We start from the raw sequence: 18437 nt of genomic DNA on the forward strand, positions 1-18437 counted from the left end.
CTGTTGTTCGTGCAGCCTAGGACCACAGTCAGTGCGGGAGGAAGCTGCCTTCCAGCTTGGTACTCCAGTGTGTTCCCTCAGCCTGACTGGGCCACTCACTGAGATGAGTGGTGAGTTGCCCAGAGGACCATAGAGTCAAGAGACGACTGACTGTCAATGCTCGGTTACTCGATCCCGACTGAAGTCATGTTGTAACACCTAAGGGAGGCCTGGTTTGTGTTCCAGGGTCACTGGGGTGATGAAAGAATAGGATCTCCTTTAGATTTCCCCAGCTGTGTGACACCGAGGATGCTTTTGAAATGTAGTGTAAGGTGGTGGACCGTGGCCAAGCTCACACACAGCATTGTGGTGATCAGCAGACGCGCCCATGTTCAATAAATCTAGATTTCTGTAACTTTAAGTAACCCTCTCTCTCCGTCCCTCCCCCTCCTTAGTCGTTGTACTAGTTTCACTGTTGTCCTGGTGAGTTTCATTGTCTGTATCATTTGTTAACACTGAGCCCACAGCCTACCAACAATGCATCCTTTCCTTCATCATCGTTACTTTTTTGTATATCGTTCATTCATTTGCTCCATGTCTCTCTACATCACCGTCTATATCACTTGTTTCCCTTTCCCCTGACTCTCAGTCTGAAGAAGGGTCGTGACCCGAAACGTCACCTATTCCTTTTCTCCAGAGATACTGCCTGACCCGCTGAGTTACTCCAGCTTTTTGTGTCTATCTTTGCCCATGTTAGTTGTGGGAAAAGATGACTGGGACAGAGGCGGCTGCTATCCATCCACAACCAGGCAATCTCTCTGTGTTGAAAGGTGATACTACCTGCTTGGTGGAAGTGTCATTGACAATCTCCCAATTATTTAGTCTGGACGAAAAAGGAGGCCATTCGTCCCGTCGTGGCCACTGGAGTACCCCCATCAGTGCTGTTGTCCCGTTGATATCCCTGCCACCTATTTTTTCTTTGGTTCCCTATAGCTCCCCTGTGTTCTCCTGCCACTTTCTGTGGTGGTCCCTGCAGGGGAGAAGGTCTCTCAGCCTGACGTGGTTCCACAGTATCAGTGGGTTCCGTGTGGGAGAGTCTGAGCTCTCTCCGCTTCCACTTATGGGAAGCATCGGGCCCAACGTTGTCTAATGTTGTGTTGCTGTCTCTTTCAGAAAAAGCTCTGCCCCTGGTTTACTGGTGGTTGGGCACAGCCTGGTACCAGTTAACAACGGCCATCTCCTTGATCGATGTCTTTACTCTGTCCAGGTACGTGCTCCGGGGATCCACAGACTCCCTTCCTCCACCTGGTCAACTGAAGCAAAGTCACCCATCGCCGCTGCCTCCTCCATCTCCTCCCCACCTCTGTACTGAACACACCCTCCCACAGGACACCCAGTCACACTCAACCCACGATAATAGACAATAGACAATAGGGGCAGGAGTAGGCCATTCGGCCCTTTCAGCCAGCAATGTGATCATGGCTGATCATCCCCAATTAGTACCCCATTCCTGCCTTCTCTCCATATCCCCTGACTCCGCTATTTTTAAGAGCCCTCTCTAGCTCTCTCTTGAAAGTATCCAGAGAACCGGTCTCCACCATCCTCTGAGACAGAGAATTCCACAGACTCACAGCTCTGTGAGTAAAAGTGTTTCCTCGTCCTCGTCATAAATGGCTTGCTCCTTATTCTTAAACTGTGGTCCCTGGTTATGGACTCCCCCAACATCGGGAACATGTTTCCTGCCTCTAGCGTGTCCAAACCCTTAACAATCTTATATGTTTCAATGATATACCCTCTCATCCTTTTAAACTCCAGAGTGTAGAAGCTCAGCCGCTCCATTCTCTCAGCATACGACAGTCTCGCCATCCCAGGAATTAACCTGGTGAACCTACACTGCACTCCCTTAACAGCAAGAATGTCCTTCCTCAAATTAGGGACCAAAACTGCACACGATACTCCAGGTGTGGTCTCACTAGGGCTCTGTACAACTGCAGAAGGACCTCTTTGCTCCTAAACTCGACTACTCTTGTTATAAAGGCCAACCTGCCATTAGCTCTCTTCACTGCCTGCTGTACCTGCATGCTTACTTTCATAGACTGATGAACAAGGACCCTCAGATCCTGTTGTACTTCCCCTTTTCCCTTGATGCCATTTAGATAGTAATCTGCCTTCCTGTTTTTGCTACCAATGTGGATAACCTCACATTTATCTACATTAAACTTCATCTGCCATGCATCTGCCCACTCCCCCAACCTGTCCAAGTCACCCTATATTCTTATAGCATCCTCCTCACAGTTCACACTGCCACCCAGCTTTGTGTCATCTGCAAATTTGCTAATGTTACTTTGAATCCCTGCATCCAATCATTGGTGTATATTGTAAATAGCTGCGGTCCCAACACCGTGCCTTGTAGTATCCCACTGCCTGCCATTCTTAAAGGGACCCGTTAATCCCTACTCTTTGTTTCCTGTCTGCCAACCACTTCTCTATCCATGTCAGCACTCTACCCCCAATACCATGTGCCCTAATTGTGCCCACTAATCTCCAAGGATCCAAGTAGAGATAGCTGAATGGATAGCAAATTGGTTCCATGAAGGAAGCAGAGGGTGATGGTGGAACGTTGCTACTCGGACTGGAGGTCTGTGACTAGTGGTGTGACTCGTGGTTGGGTGCTGGGCCCATTACTGTTTGTCATCTACATCAATGATTTGGATCAGAACATACAGGGCATGATTAGCAAGTTTGCTGATGATACAAATGTGACTGGTTTTGCAGATAGTGAAGATGGTTGTGAAAGTTTGCAGCAGGATCTGGATCGATTGGCCAGGTGGGCTGAGGAATAATTGATGGAATTTAATACAGAGATGTGAGATGTTGCATTTTGGGACATTGAAAAAGGGCAGGACCTATTCAGTAAATGGTAGGCCTCTGGGTAATGTTGTAGAGCAGAGGGATCTAGGAGTGCAGGTGCATGGTTCCTTGAAGGTCGAGTAGCAGGTAGATAAGGTGGTCAAAAAGGATTTGGCACATTGGCCTTCATCAGTCAGAGTTTTGATTGTGGAAACTGGTAGGTCATATTTCAGTTGTATAGGACGTTGGTGAGACCGCATTTAGAATATTGTGTTCAGTTCGGGGCACCATGTTATAGGAAAAATATTGTCAAGCTTGAAAGGGTTCAGAGAAGGTTTACGAGAATATGTGAGCTATGGGGAGAGGTTGAGTAGGCTGGGTCTCTATTCCATGGAGCGCAGCAGGATGAGGGGAGATCTTATAGAGGCATACAAAATCATGAGAGGAATAGAGAGGAGGTGACGAAAGCATCATCACCTCCTCAATCACAGTCTGGTAAGGAAACAGTGAGTCACTCACTACACAGAATACAGCGCATAGTCTCCAAGGCCTCCAGGACCATCAACTCCCCCCTCCCCTCAATCCATTCCATTTACCTCCAACCATATAACCATATAACAATTACAGCACGGAAACAGGCCATCTCGGCCCTACAAGTCCGTGCTGAACAACTTTTTTCCCTTAGTCCCACCTGCCTGCTTATATATATTATCCATAACCCTCCATTCCCTTCTCATCCATATGCCTATCCAATTTATTTTTAAATGATACCAACGACCCTGCCTCCACCACTTCCACTGGAAGCTCATTCCACACCGCTACCACTCTCTGAGTAAAGAAGTTCCCCCTCATGTTACCCCTAAACTTCTGTCCCTTAATTCTGAAGTCATGTCCTCTTGTTTGAATCTTCCCTATTCTCAAAGGGAAAAGCTGATCCACATCAACTCTGTCTATCCCTCTCATCATTTCAAGTCCCCCCTTAACCTTCTGCGCTCCAGAGAATAAAGACCTAACTTATTCAACCTTTCTCTGTAACTTAGTTGTTGAAACCCAGGCAACATTCTAGTAAATCTCCTCTGTACTCTCTCTATTTTGTTGACATCCTTCCTATAATTGGGTGTCCAAAATTGTGCACCATACTCCAGATTTGGTCTCAACAATGCCTTGTACAATTTTAACATTACATCCCAGCTTCTATACTCAATGCTCTGATTTATAAAGGCTAGCATACCAAAAGCTTTCTTTACCACCCTATCTATATGAGATTCCACCTTCAAGGAACTATGCACGGTTATTCCCAGATCCCTCTGTTCAACTGTATTCTTCAATTCCCTACCATTTACCATGTACGTCCTATTTTGATTTGTCCTGCCAAGGTGTAGCACTTCACATTTATCAGCATTAAACTCCATCTTTCAGCCCATTCTTCCAAATGGCCTAAATCACTCTGTAGACTTTGGAAATCATCTCCATTATCCACATCCACTATCTTGGTATCATCTGCATACTTACTAATCCAATTTACCACACCTTCATCCAGATCATTGATGTACATGACAAACAACAAAGGACCCAACACCGATCCCTAAGGCACCCCACTAGTCACCTGCCTCCAACCCGACAAACAACCATCCACCATTACCCTCTGGCTTCTCCCATTCAGCCACTGTTGAATCAATCTTGCTACTCCTGCATTTATATCCAACAGTTGAACCTTCTTAACCAACCTTCCATGAGGAACCTTGTCAAAGGCCTTACTAAAGTCCATATAGACAACATCCACTGCTTTACCCTCGTCAATTTCCCTAGTAACCTCTTCAAAAAATTCAAGAAGATTAGTCAAACATGACTTTCCATGCGCAAATCTATGCTGACTGTTCCTAATCAGACCCTGTTTATCCAGATGCTTATATATATTATCTCTAAGTATCTTTTCCATTAATTTGCCCACCACTGAAGTCAAACTAACAGGCCTATAATTGCTAGGTTTACTCTTGGAACCCTTTTTAAACAATGGAACAACATGCGCAGTACGCCAATCCTAGGGGACTATTCCCGTTTCTAATGACATTTGAAAATTTGGAGACTTATCCACTTTTATATTTTTCAAAAGTGTCAGTACTTCTTTTACTTTGAAACTCATAGTATCCATAGCTACTCTACTAGTTTCCCTTACCTCACATAATTCAATATCCTTCTCCTTGGTGAATACCGAAGAAAATAAATTGTTCAATATCTCCCCCATCTCTTTTGGCTCTGCAGATAGCTGTCCACTCTGTCCAACGTACCTCAAAACGGGCAATAAAGATCATCTCGGACCCCTCCCATCCAGCAAACCACCTTTTCCAGTCTCTCCCTTCAGGGAGGCGCCTCAAGTCACTTGCCACAAAATCCACCCGTTTTAAAAACAGCTTCTTCCCCTCAGCAATAAGAACACTCAATTCCCTCCAATGACAGACAACACTAAGGACTCTTGATGTATATAGTGTCTTGTCTATGGTCTTTGTCTGTTCTTTTGCACTATGTTCTGTTGGTGAGATTTGTGATGTGGTATGGATGCACTTTATTACTATGATCTGTGTTATATGTGATAATGTGACTAAAGCAGTGTACCATCATGTACCGAACCCAAATACCACCAACCCTGGTTGCGTGGCAAATAAAGATTCTATCTAGCTATCTAGCTATCTAGCTATCTATCTAGCTATCTAGCTATCTAGCTATCTAGCTATCTATCTATCTAACAGTTTCTTACCCAGAGTAGGGGAATCGAGGACCAGAGGACATATGTTCAAGGTGAACTGGAAAAGATTTAATAGGAATCCGAAAGGTGATGTTTTCACACAAAAAGTTGGTGGGTGTATGGAACAAGTTGCCAGAGGAGGTAGTTGAGGCTGAGACTATCCCATCATTTTAAAAAACAGTTAGATAGGTACATGGATAGGACAGGTTTGGAGGAATATGGATTAATCGTAGGCAAGTGTAGCTGGGACATTGTTGGTCGGTATGGGCAAGTTGGGCCGAAAGGCCTGTACCCAAACTGTATCACTCTATGACTCTGGTCTGTGTAGGGTAGTATTAGTGGGCGGGATTCGTTGGTCGGTGCGGACTCGTGGGCAGAAGGGCCTGTTTTTGTGCTGTGTCTTTAAACTAAACTTAAAAAATGATAGCCTATTTATTGTACCCCAGGTAAACCCACCACAGGCCAACCCACTTGTACTGCCCCAGATAAACCTACTAGAAACGTAGGAAAGACATAGAAAAATAGGTGCAGGAGTAGGCCATTCGGCCATTCGAGCCACGGACTACAAGATAGCTTGCCCACACTCTACCCCAGACACATCCACAGAACAGCCCTCTGATCCTGTACCCTAGGTTGACTAATCTTTGCACCAGTGTCACCGTGGCTCTGAGCTTTGGGTGTGTGGACTGAAGGTCAGTCAACAGCGTGGGTCCATGGAAGGGTCTGTCCATCTCTTGGCCATAATCATTGACCTGATTCTGTCTGTTTGATGGCAGCAATCGATTTGCTTGAAACGTGTGTGTGGGAAGGAACTGGAGATGGTGTTTTAAACCAAAGATAGACACAAAAAGCTGGAGTAACTCAGCGGGTCGGGCAGCGTCCCTGGAGAGAAGGAATGGGTGACATTTCAGGACAACGCCCTTCTTCAGACTCCAGAGATGCTGCCCGACCCACTGAGTTACAGCAGCTTTTTGTATCCATCCATCTGAGACAGGGTTGGGTTCAATAGCCGGCTGACGTGTGTGTTTCCCCTCCAGGTGTGTCCCTCATGTGAAGAAGTGGATGCTGCTGGTGTTGCTGGCATTACTGGGTAAGGACCTGCTCCATTCCACATCTCACTTCATCGATCATTGATGTCTGCAGGACAATATGAAGAGAAAATCTTCACTGAGGAGTTGAGGCAAAGCACGAGGAGAAACAGTCGTTGAGAGTAAAGGATTAAAGGTGGAGGAAAGGATTGGGGTGGGCCCTGCGCTGTATTTAGCCGTCTGTTTGACAGAACAACACTGGTGAATTTATAGTGTCAACTGAGTATCCCGAGCCCAAGGTTCTTATTGGAATTTGAGAGTGAGGTCCAAGCAGCTGAATTGAGGTTGTGTTATATTGTTCATAAATTATAGGAACAGAATTAGAACATTTGGCCCATCAAGCCTACTCCACTATTCAATCATGGCTGATCTATCTTTCCCTCTCAACCCGATTTTCCTGCCTGTTCCCCATAACCTCCGACACCCGTACTAATCAAGAATCTTATCAATCTGCACCTTAAACATACCCGTTGCCTTGGTCTTCTCAGCCGTCTGTGGCAATGAATTTCACAGATTCATCACTCCCTAACTAAAGAAATTCCACCTCGTCTCCTTTCTAAAGGTACGTGGTTTTGTTCTGGAGCTACGGCCTCTGGTCCCAAACTCTTCCACTAGTGGAAACATCCTCCCCACATCCACTCTATCCAGGCCTTTCATTATTCAGCAAGTTTCAATGAAGTCCCTCCTCATCCTACAGCGAGTACAGGTCCAGCGAGTACAGGCGCAGTGTCTACAAATGCTCATCACACGTCAACCCACTCATTCCTGGGATCATTCCCGTAAACCACCTCTGGACCCTCTCCAATGCCAGCATTTCCTTCTTCAGATGTGGAGCCCAAAACCGCTCACAATACTCCTAATGTGGTCTGGCCAGTGCCTTAAAAAGCCTCAGCGTTACATCCCTGTCTTTATATTCTATTATCAGGGTGCTTGTATTTGATAATCTCGCTGTTGTAACGTGTGCAAAGATGCTAATCTCCAGATTGCTCCCAGTAGCTGGTACAGTGAGTGTAGGTGTGGGAAGGGAGTGTGGATGATGAGTAGGGGAGTGATGGTGCAGGAGGGAGGGCTGTATATTCCTCGGGCACTGGCACTGGTTCTGAGGGCAGGTGGCACCTCGAGGCTGGGACCAATCTCTTCGATGGGTTTGCTAACGCAGTTTGGATGGGTTGATATGGTTTGGTATGGAAGGAAATTTGAGCCAAGATTTGGGGGGGAGATGGGCAGAACAGGGAACGAGAGCATGAAGTTAGTGAGTGTTTGGGGGCAAGAGGAAAGAAAGGCTGGAAAATCCAATGGAGGAGTGTGGCGCCACCTGATGCAAGGATTCCATCGAGGGGAAAATGTCAAAGGCTAGAGGGCATAGCTTTCAGGTGAGAGTGGCGATGTTTAAAGGAGATATGGCCCCAAAGTTGTTTTTTAAAAGTGGTGGGTGTCTGGAACGTGCTTCCCGGGATAATGGTGGAAGCAGATACGATAGTTGATGGCATCAAGGGTCGGTCATTTTAGTCAATGGGTAACTCACCAAGCTCGGATGAAATGTATCCCAGGATGTTGAAGGGAGCCAGGGAAGAAATTATAGATGCTCCGACTGTGATATTTTGATTCTTCCTCACTGCAGGAGTAATACTGGAGGATTAGATTACTGACATACGGTTGTTTAAAAGGGGAGCATGGGAGAGCCCAAGTAATTACAGGCCAGTTGGCTTAAACTGTAGAGGACAAATTATTGGAATAGATTCAAAATGGTATAAAACTCATTTAGAAGTGAATGATTTTTAGAACTGAAAGTAAGCATGCAGGTACAGCAGACAGTGAAGAAAGCTAATGGCATGTTGGCCTTCATAAGAGGAGTTGCGTATAGGAGCAAAGAGTTCCTTCTGCAGTTGTACGGGGCCCTAGTGAGACCACACCTGGAGTATTGTGTGCAGTTTCTGTCTCCAAATTTGAGGAAGGACATTCTTGCTAGTGGATGCCAATTCAATTCAAGAGAGTTAGATAGAGCTCTTAAAGTCAATGTATATGGTGAGAAGGCAGGAACAGGGTACTGATTGTGGATGATCAGCCATGATCATATTGAATGGCGGTGCTGGCTCAAATGGCCTACTGCTGCACCTATTGTCTATTGTATAAAGTTGAGTTAAGGAGAGGTTGTCAGGATGGAGTTCGTGCAGGACGGCCTTGTCTGACTGATGGTTTAATTGTTTGAGTTGGTGACAAAGAATTGATAAGGGCAGCGTGTTTCATGGAGACTATGGTTTTCAGTGAGGTTTTTGGCAAGGTCCCTTATGGCAGGCTGGTCAAAAGGTAAAAGGTGAGTGATACATTGGAACCAAAATTAGATTTGTGGTAAAAAGCAAAGGTTAATGTGTGGGAAGGAACTGCAGATGCTAGTTTACACCGAAGATAAACACAAAATGCTGGAGTAACTCAGTGGGTCAGACAGAATCTCTGGAGAAAAGAAATACGTGAGGTTTATTGTCGAGACCTTTCTTCAGACTGAGAGTCGAGGGAAAGGGAAATGAGAGACAGACGGTGATGTAGAGAGATATAGAACAATGAATGAAAGCTGTGCAAAAAAGTAACAATGATAAAAGAAAGAGGCCGTTGTTAGCTGTTTGTTGGGTGATAAAGATTAGACAATGAGACTCATCAAGACGACTTTGAAGCTGCTACAACTTGGGTGGAGGAGGGATGGAGAGAGAGGGAGTGCAAGGTTTACTTGAAGTTATAGAAATCAATATTCATACCACTAGGTTTTAATCTGCCAAAGCAAAATATGAGATCTTGTTCCTCCAATTTGCGTTTGGCCTCACTCTGACAATGGAGGAGGCTCAGGACAGAAAGGTTAAATGTGGGAATGGGAAGGGGAATTAAAGTGTTTGGCAACTTTGAGCGGAATGAGGCGACTGCATACTTTGAATGTTGCTTGCTTCAGTGCAAGTTGAATGCAGTTCAGGCTGTGTTGAAACTGGCAACACAGTGCAACCTTTCTGCCTCTGCAGGTGTTGGCCTCTTGATGACATCCACAGGTATCTGGTCTCGTGCCGATAAGCTGGGTGCGCTGGAAAGCACTCAGGTGAGCCCCTGACTGTTCCATCCTTGTGCACTCTCGCTCTTCCTCCTGGAACCCTTCACCTCCGTTGGTCACGGCTGCCCGTGAGCAGTCCGGGTGTCGGGTTATGGGGAGAAGGCAGGAGAATGCGGTTAGGAGGGAGAGATAGATCAGCCACGATTGAATGGCAGATTAGGTGGGCTGAATGGCCTAATTCTGCTCATATCACTTATAACCTTATTACCCAGGAGTTGCCCTGGCTGCAGGATCCCTCCCATTCACCCCTTTCCCACATTCTGGTACAGCCACCAGCGACCCAGTAACTTGCACAATCACAGAAGGTCCTCTGCACAATCATGTCCATCCCGGGGACTCCAGGATATTCATGGTGTTGTAGTCATGCAACATGTTGTTAGTTGGCCTTGCCAAGCAAGTTGGCAAACTGGGCTCATTTGGCCCACAGTCCTCGAAACCCTTTGTCAATATTTCTGTCCAAATGTCTTTTCAGAGTGTCAGAAACCAATGAGTACCTGGTGGATCTTGGCATTCACTGAAACTCTTCCACAGCAGTAGAAGCTTAAAATGCATATTTAAAATTCCATGTGTGGGTTTTAGTGGGTTGCAAATTGTTCTTCGTCCTTCCGCAGCCATGTCTGACCTAATCGGCTATCCTGTCGATCAGAATAGAGATTCAAGATTCAAGAGAGTTTATTGTCATGTGTCCCTGAATATATACACACATGAATAAACTGATAAAGTGCAAATAACAGATAATGGGCTATTAATGGTCTTGTTATTAAAGAGTTTTGTCTGAGCCAAGTTTAATAGCCTGATGGCTGTGGGGAAGCAGCTATTCCTGAACCTGGTTGTTGCAGTCTTCATGCTCCTGTACCTTCTAACTGAAGGTAGCGGGGAGATGAGTGTGTGACCAGGATGGTGTGGGTCATTGATGATACTGCCAGCCTTTTTGATGCAGTGGCTGTGATAGATCCTCTCGATGGAAGGGAGGTCAGAGCCGATGATGGACTGGGCAGTGTTTACTACTTTTTGTAGTCTTTTCCTCTCCAGGACACTAAAGTTGCTGAACCAAGCCACGATGCAACGGTCAGCATGCTCTCTACTGTGCACCTGTGCGTTTTCAAACCTTCGGCAACCTTAGCGTTTTCAAACCATAGGCAACTTTAGAGTTTTCAAACCTTAGGCAACTTTAGTATTTTCAAACCTTAGGCAACATTAGCATTATGAAACTAAAGGCGGGTTTAGCGTTTTGAAACCAAAGGCGGCTTTAGCATTTTGAAACCAAAAGCAGCTTTAGCGTTTTCAAACCAAAGTCGGATTTAGCGTATTCAAACCTTCGGAGACTTTAGCATTTTCAAACCTTAGGCAACTTTAGCGGTTTCAAACCATAGGCAACTTTAGCGTTTTCAAACCTTCGGCAATTTTAGCATTTTGAAACCAAAGGCGGCTTTAGCATTTTGAAATCAAGGCAGCTTTAGCATTTTGAAACCAAAGGCAGCTTTAGCATTTTGAAACCAAAGGCAGCTTCAGCGTTTTGAAACCAAAGGCAGCTTCAACGTTTTGAAACCAAAGGCAGCTTTAGCGTTTTCAAACCTGAGGCAACTTTACCGTTTCCAAACCGAAGGCGGCTTTAGTATTTTCAAAAGAAAGGCGGCATTAGCATTTTCAAACCAAAGGCGGATTTAGCATTTTCAAACCCAAGGCAACTTTAGTGTTATGAAACTAAAGGCGGGTTTAGCATTTTTAAACCAAAGGCGGCTTTATTGTTTTCAAACCAAAGGCGGCTTCAGCAATTTCAAACCAAATACGGATTTAGCGTTTTCAAATCTTAGACAACTTTAGCGTTTTCAAACCTTAGGCAACTTTAGCATTTTCAAACCAAAGGCGGCTTTAGCGTTTATAAACCAAAGGCAACTTTAACGTTTTCAAAACAAAGGCGGCTTTAGCGTTTTCAAACCTTCGGCAACTTTAGCGTTTTCAAACTTTTGGAAACTTTAGCGTTTTCAAACCAAAGGCGGCTTTAGCGTTTTCAAACTATAGGCAACTTTAGCGTTATCAAACCATAGGCAACTTTAGCGTTTTCAAACCAAAGGCGGCTTTAGCATTTTGAAACCAAAGGCGGCTTTAGCATTTTGAAACCAAAGGCGGCTTTAGCATTTTCAAACCTTCAGCAACTTTAGCGTTTTCAAACCTTCGGCAACTTTAACGTTTTTAAACCAAAGGCAACTTTAGCGTTATCAAACCATAGGCAACTTTAGCGTTTTCAAACCAAAGGCGGCTTTAGCATTTTGAAACCAAAGGCGGCTTTAGCGTTTTGAAACCAAAGGCGGCTTTAGCATTTTGAAACCAAAAGCAGCTTTAGCGTTTTCAAACCAAAGTCGGATTTAGCGTATTCAAACCTTCGGAGACTTTAGCATTTTCAAACCTTAGGCAACTTTAGCGGTTTCAAACCATAGGCAACTTTAGCGTTTTCAAACCTTCGGCAATTTTAGCATTTTGAAACCAAAGGCGGCTTTAGCATTTTGAAATCAAGGCAGCTTTAGCATTTTGAAACCAAAGGCAGCTTTAGCATTTTGAAACCAAAGGCAGCTTCAGCGTTTTGAAACCAAAGGCAGCTTCAACGTTTTGAAACCAAAGGCAGCTTTAGCGTTTTCAAACCTGAGGCAACTTTACCGTTTCCAAACCGAAGGCGGCTTTAGTATTTTCAAACCGAAGGCGGCTTTAATGTTTTGAAACCAAAGGCGGCTTTAGCATTTTAAAACCAAAGGCAGCTTTAGCGTTTTCAAACCAAAGGCGGCTTTAGCGTTTTCAAAAGAAAGGCGGCATTAGCATTTTCAAACCAAAGGCGGATTTAGCATTTTCAAACCCAAGGCAACTTTAGTGTTATGAAACTAAAGGCGGCTTTAGCATTTTAAAACCAAAGGCGGCTTTATTGTTTTCAAACCAAAGGCGGCTTCAGCAATTTCAAACCAAATACGGATTTAGCGTTTTCAAATCTTAGACAACTTTAGCGTTTTCAAACCTTAGGCAACTTTAGCATTTTCAAACCACAGGCGGCTTTAGCGTTTATAAACCAAAGGCAACTTTAACGTTTTCAAAACAAAGGCGGCTTTAGCGTTTTCAAACCTTCGGCAACTTTAGCGTTTTCAAACTTTTGGAAACTTTAGCGTTTTCAAACCAAAAGCGGCTTTAGCGTTTTCAAACCATAGGCAACTTTAGCGTTATCAAACCATAGGCAACTAGCGTTTTCAAACCAAAGGCGGCTTTAGCATTTTGAAACCAAAGGCGGCTTTAGCATTTTGAAACCAAAGGCGGCTTTAGCATTTTCAAACCTTCAGCAACTTTAGCGTTTTCAAACCTTCGGCAACTTTAACGTTTTTAAACCAAAGGCAACTTTAGCGTTTTCAAACCAAAGGCAGCTTTAGTGTTTTGAAACCAAAGGCGGCTTTAGCATTTTCAAACCTTCGGCAGCTTTAGCGTTTTCAAACCAAAGGCAGCTTCAGCGTTTTGAAACCTTGGGCAACTTTACCGCTTTCAAACCTTAGGCAACTTTAGCGTTATGAAACTAAAGGCGGCTTTAGCGTTTTGAAACCAAAGGCAGTTATAGCGTTTTGAAACCAAAGGCGGCTTTAATGTTTTGAAACCAAAGGCGGCTTTAGCATTTTAAAACCAAAGGCAGCTTTAGCGTTTTCAAACCAAAGGCGGCTTTAGCGTTTTCAAACCTGAGGCAACTTTACCGTTTCCAAACCGAAGGCGGCTTTAGTATTTTCAAACCGAAGGCGGCTTTAATGTTTTGAAACCAAAGGCGGCTTTAGCATTTTAAAACCAAAGGCAGCTTTAGCGTTTTCAAACCAAAGGCGGCTTTAGCGTTTTCAAACCAAAGGCGGCTTCAGCAATTTCAAACCAAATACGGATTTAGCGTTTTCAAATCTTAGACAACTTTAGCGTTTTCAAACCTTAGGCAACTTTAGCATTTTCAAACCAAAGGCGGCTTTAGCGTTTATAAACCAAAGGCAACTTTAACGTTTTCAAAACAAAGGCGGCTTTAGCGTTTTCAAACCTTCGGCAACTTTAGCGTTTTCAAACTTTTGGAAACTTTAGCGTTTTCAAACCAAAGGCGGCTTTAGCGTTTTCAAACCATAGGCAACTTTAGCGTTATCAAACCATAGGCAACTTTAGCGTTTTCAAACCAAAGGCGGCTTTAGCATTTTGAAACCAAAGGCGGCTTTAGCATTTTGAAACCAAAGGCGGCTTTAGCATTTTCAAACCTTCAGCAACTTTAGCGTTTTCAAACCTTCGGCAACTTTAACGTTTTTAAACCAAAGGCAACTTTAGCGTTATCAAACCATAGGCAACTTTAGCGTTTTCAAACCAAAGGCGGCTTTAGCATTTTGAAACCAAAGGCGGCTTTAGCGTTTTGAAACCAAAGGCGGCTTTAGCATTTTGAAACCAAAAGCAGCTTTAGCGTTTTCAAACCAAAGTCGGATTTAGCGTATTCAAACCTTCGGAGACTTTAGCATTTTCAAACCTTAGGCAACTTTAGCGGTTTCAAACCATAGGCAACTTTAGCGTTTTCAAACCTTCGGCAATTTTAGCATTTTGAAACCAAAGGCGGCTTTAGCATTTTGAAATCAAGGCAGCTTTAGCATTTTGAAACCAAAGGCAGCTTTAGCATTTTGAAACCAAAGGCAGCTTCAGCGTTTTGAAACCAAAGGCAGCTTCAGCGTTTTGAAACCAAAGGCAGCTTCAACGTTTTGAAACCAAAGGCAGCTTTAGCGTTTTCAAACCTGAGGCAACTTTACCGTTTCCAAACCGAAGGCGGCTTTAGTATTTTCAAACCGAAGGCGGCTTTAATGTTTTGAAACCAAAGGCGGCTTTAGCATTTTAAAACCAAAGGCAGCTTTAGCGTTTTCAAACCAAAGGCGGCTTTAGCGTTTTCAAAAGAAAGGCGGCATTAGCATTTTCAAACCAAAGGCGGATTTAGCATTTTCAAACCCAAGGCAACTTTAGTGTTATGAAACTAAAGGCGGCTTTAGCATTTTTAAACCAAAGGCGGCTTTATTGTTTTCAAACCAAAGGCGGCTTCAGCAATTTCAAACCAAATACGGATTTAGCGTTTTCAAATCTTAGACAACTTTAGCGTTTTCAAACCTTAGGCAACTTTAGCATTTTCAAACCAAAGGCGGCTTTAGCGTTTATAAACCAAAGGCAACTTTAACGTTTTCAAAACAAAGGCGGCTTTAGCGTTTTCAAACCTTCGGCAACTTTAGCGTTTTCAAACTTTTGGAAACTTTAGCGTTTTCAAACCAAAAGCGGCTTTAGCGTTTTCAAACCATAGGCAACTTTAGCGTTATCAAACCATAGGCAACTTTAGCGTTTTCAAACCAAAGGCGGCTTTAGCATTTTGAAACCAAAGGCGGCTTTAGCATTTTGAAACCAAAGGCGGCTTTAGCATTTTCAAACCTTCAGCAACTTTAGCGTTTTCAAACCTTCGGCAACTTTAACGTTTTTAAACCAAAGGCAACTTTAGCGTTTTCAAACCAAAGGCAGCTTTAGTGTTTTGAAACCAAAGGCGGCTTTAGCATTTTCAAACCTTCGGCAGCTTTAGCGTTTTCAAACCAAAGGCAGCTTCAGCGTTTTGAAACCTTGGGCAACTTTACCGCTTTCAAACCTTAGGCAACTTTAGCGTTATGAAACTAAAGGCGGCTTTAGCGTTTTGAAACCAAAGGCAGTTATAGCGTTTTGAAACCAAAGGCGGCTTTAGTGTTTTCAAACCAAAGGCGGCTTTGGCGTTTTCAAACCAAAGGCAGCTTTAGCGTTTTCAAACCAAAGGCTGCTTAAACATTTTCAAACCTTCGGCAGCTTTAGCATTTTCAAACCAAAGGCAGCTTCAGCGTTTTGAAACCTTGGGCAACTTTACCGCTTTCAATCCTTAGGCAACTTTAGCGTTATGAAACTAAAGGCGGCTTTAGCGTTTTGAAACCAAAGGCGGCTTTAGCGTTTTGAAACCAAAGGCAGCTTTAATGTTTTGAAACCAAAGGCAGCTTTAGCGTTTTGAAACCAAAGGCGGCTTTAGCATTTTCAAACCAAAGGCAGCTTTAGCGTTTTCAAACCAAAGGCTGCTTTAGCCTTTTCAAACCTTCAGCAAGTCTAGCGTTTTCAAACCTTCGGCAACTTTAACGTTTTGAAACCAAAGGCAACTTTAGCGTTTTCAAACCAAAGGCAGCTTTAGTGTTTTCAAACCAAAGGCGGGTTTAGCGTTTTCAAACCAAAGACGGCTTTAGAATTTTCAAACCAAAGGCGGCTTTAGCGTTTTCAAGCCAAAGGCGGCTTTAGCATTTTCAAACCTTCGACAACTTTAGCGTTTTGAAACCTTAGGCAACTTTAGCATTTTTAAACCAAAGGCGGCTTTAGCGTTTATAAACCAAAGGCAACTTTAACGTTTTCAAAACAAAGGCGGTTTTAGCGTTTTCAAACCTTAGGCAACTTTAGCATTTTCAAACCAAAGGCGGCTTTAGCGTTTATAAACCAAAGGCAACTTTAACGTTTTCAAAACAAAGACGGCTTTAGCGTTTACAAACCTTCAGCTACTTTAGCGTTTTCAAACCTTTGGCAACTTTAGCGTTTTCAAACCAAAGGCGGCTTTAGCATTTTCAAACCATAGGCAACTTTAGCGTTTTGAAACCAAAGGCAGCTTTAGCGTTTTTAAACCAAAGGCAGCTTTAGCGTTTTTAAACCAAAGGCAGCTTTAGCGTTTTGATACCAAAGGCAGCTTTAGCGTTTTGAAACCAAAGGCAGCTTTAGCGTTTTGAAACCAAAGGCAGCTTTGGCATTTTGAAACCAAAGGCGGGTTTGGCGTTTTCAAACCAAAGACGGCTTTAGAATTTTCAAACCAAAGGCGGCTTTAGCGTTTTCAAACCAAAGGCGGCTTTAGCATTTTCAAACCTTCGACAACTTTAGCGTTTTCAAACCTTCGGCAACTTTAGCATTTTGAAACTAAAGGCGGCTTTAGCGTTTTCAAACCTTCGGAAACTTTAGCGTTTTCAAACCTTCGGCAGCTCTAGCGTTTTGAAACCAAAGGCGGCTTTAGCGTTTTCATACCAAAGGCAGCTTTAGCGTTTTCAAACCAAATGTGGGAATGGGAAGGGGAATTAAAGTGTTTGGCAACTTTGAGCGGACTGAGGCGACTGCATACTTTGAATGTTGCTTGCTTCAGTGCAAGTTGAATGCAGTTCAGGCTGTGTTGAAACTGGCAACACAGTGCAACCTTTCTGCCTCTGCAGGTGTTGGCCTCTTGATGACATCCACAGGTATCTGGTCTCGTGCAGATAAGCTGGGTGCGCTGGAAAGCACTCAGGTGAGCCCCTGACCGTCCCATCCTTGTGCACTCTCGCTCTTCCTCCTGGAGCCCTTCAACTCCGTTGGTCACGGCTGCCCGTGAGCAGTCCGGGTGTCGGGTTATGGGGAGAAGGCAGGAGAATGCGGTTAGGAGGGAGAGATAGATCAGCCACGATTGAATGGCAGGGTAGATGGGCAGAATGGCCTAATTCTGCTCATATCACTTATAACCTTATTGCCCAGGAGCTGCCCTGGCTGCAGGATCCCTCCCATTCACCCCTTTCCCACATTCTGGTACAGCCACCAGCGACCCAGTAACTTGCACAATCACAGAAGGTCCTCGGCACAATCATGTCCATCCCGGGGACTCCAGGATATTCATGGTGTTGTAGTCATGCAACATGTTGTTAGTTGGCCTTGCCAAGCAAGTTGGCAAACTGGGCTCATTTGGCCCACAGTCCTCGAAACCCTTTGTCAATATTTCTGTCCAAATGTCTTTTCTGAGTGTCAGAAACCAATGAGTACCTGGTGGATCTTGGCATTCACTGAAACTCTTCCACAGCAGTAGAAGCTTAAAATAAATATTTAAAATTCCATGTGTGGGTTTTAGTGGGTTGCAAGTTGTTCTTCGTCCTTCCGCAGCCATGTCTGACCTAATCGGCTATCCTGTCGATCAGAATAGAGATTCAAGATTCAAGAGAGTTTATTGTCATGTGTCCCTGATAGGACAATGAAATTCTTGCTTTGCTTCAGCATAACAGAACATAGTAGGCATGAATACAGAACAGATCAGTGTGTCCATATGCTATTATATAAATATATACACACATGAATAAACTGATAAAGTGCAATTAACAGATAATGGGCTATTAATGGTCAGAGTTTTGTCCGAGCCAAGTTTAATAGCCTGATGGCTGTGGGGAAGCAGCTATACCTGAACCTGGTTGTTGCAGTCTTCACGCTCTGTACCTTCTAACTGAAGGTAGCGGGGAGATGAGTGTGTGACCAGGATGGTGTGGGTCATTGATGATACTGCCAGCCTTTTTGATGCAGTGACTGCGATACATCCCCTCGATGGAAGGGAGGTCAGAGCCGATGATGGACTGGGCAGTGTTTACTACTTTTTGTAGTCTTTTCCTCTCCAGGGCACTAAAGTTGCTGAACCAAGCCACGATGCAACCGGTCTGCATGCTCTCTACTGTGCACCTGTGCGTTTTCAAACCTTCGGCAACCTTAGTGTTTTCAAACCTTTGGCAACTTTAGCATTTTCAAACCAAAGGCGGCTTTAGCATTTTGAAACCAAAGGCAGCTTTAGCGTTTTGAAACCAAAGGCAGCTTTAGCGTTTTTAAACCAAAGGCAGCTTTA

At 44.1% G+C, this 18437-nt stretch overlaps 1 protein-coding gene across 1 annotated transcript in view; it reads left to right on the forward strand.

Annotated features, from left to right (window-relative positions):
- Positions 1-103: 103 nt before the first annotated feature.
- The window catches only part of LOC116978432 (SUN domain-containing protein 2-like), a 46111-nt gene continuing 27777 nt past the window's right edge, over positions 104-18437 (forward strand). The window contains exons 1-4 of the mRNA XM_033029552.1: positions 104-110; positions 1108-1246; positions 6610-6662; positions 9666-9739. Of these exons, the coding sequence (XP_032885443.1) occupies positions 104-110; positions 1108-1246; positions 6610-6662; positions 9666-9739 (273 nt within the window). The remainder of the gene's footprint in view (positions 111-1107; positions 1247-6609; positions 6663-9665; positions 9740-18437) is intronic.

The sequence above is a fragment of the Amblyraja radiata genome, chromosome 11, assembly GCF_010909765.2.
Source record: "Amblyraja radiata isolate CabotCenter1 chromosome 11, sAmbRad1.1.pri, whole genome shotgun sequence".
NCBI lineage: Eukaryota > Metazoa > Chordata > Chondrichthyes > Rajiformes > Rajidae > Amblyraja > Amblyraja radiata.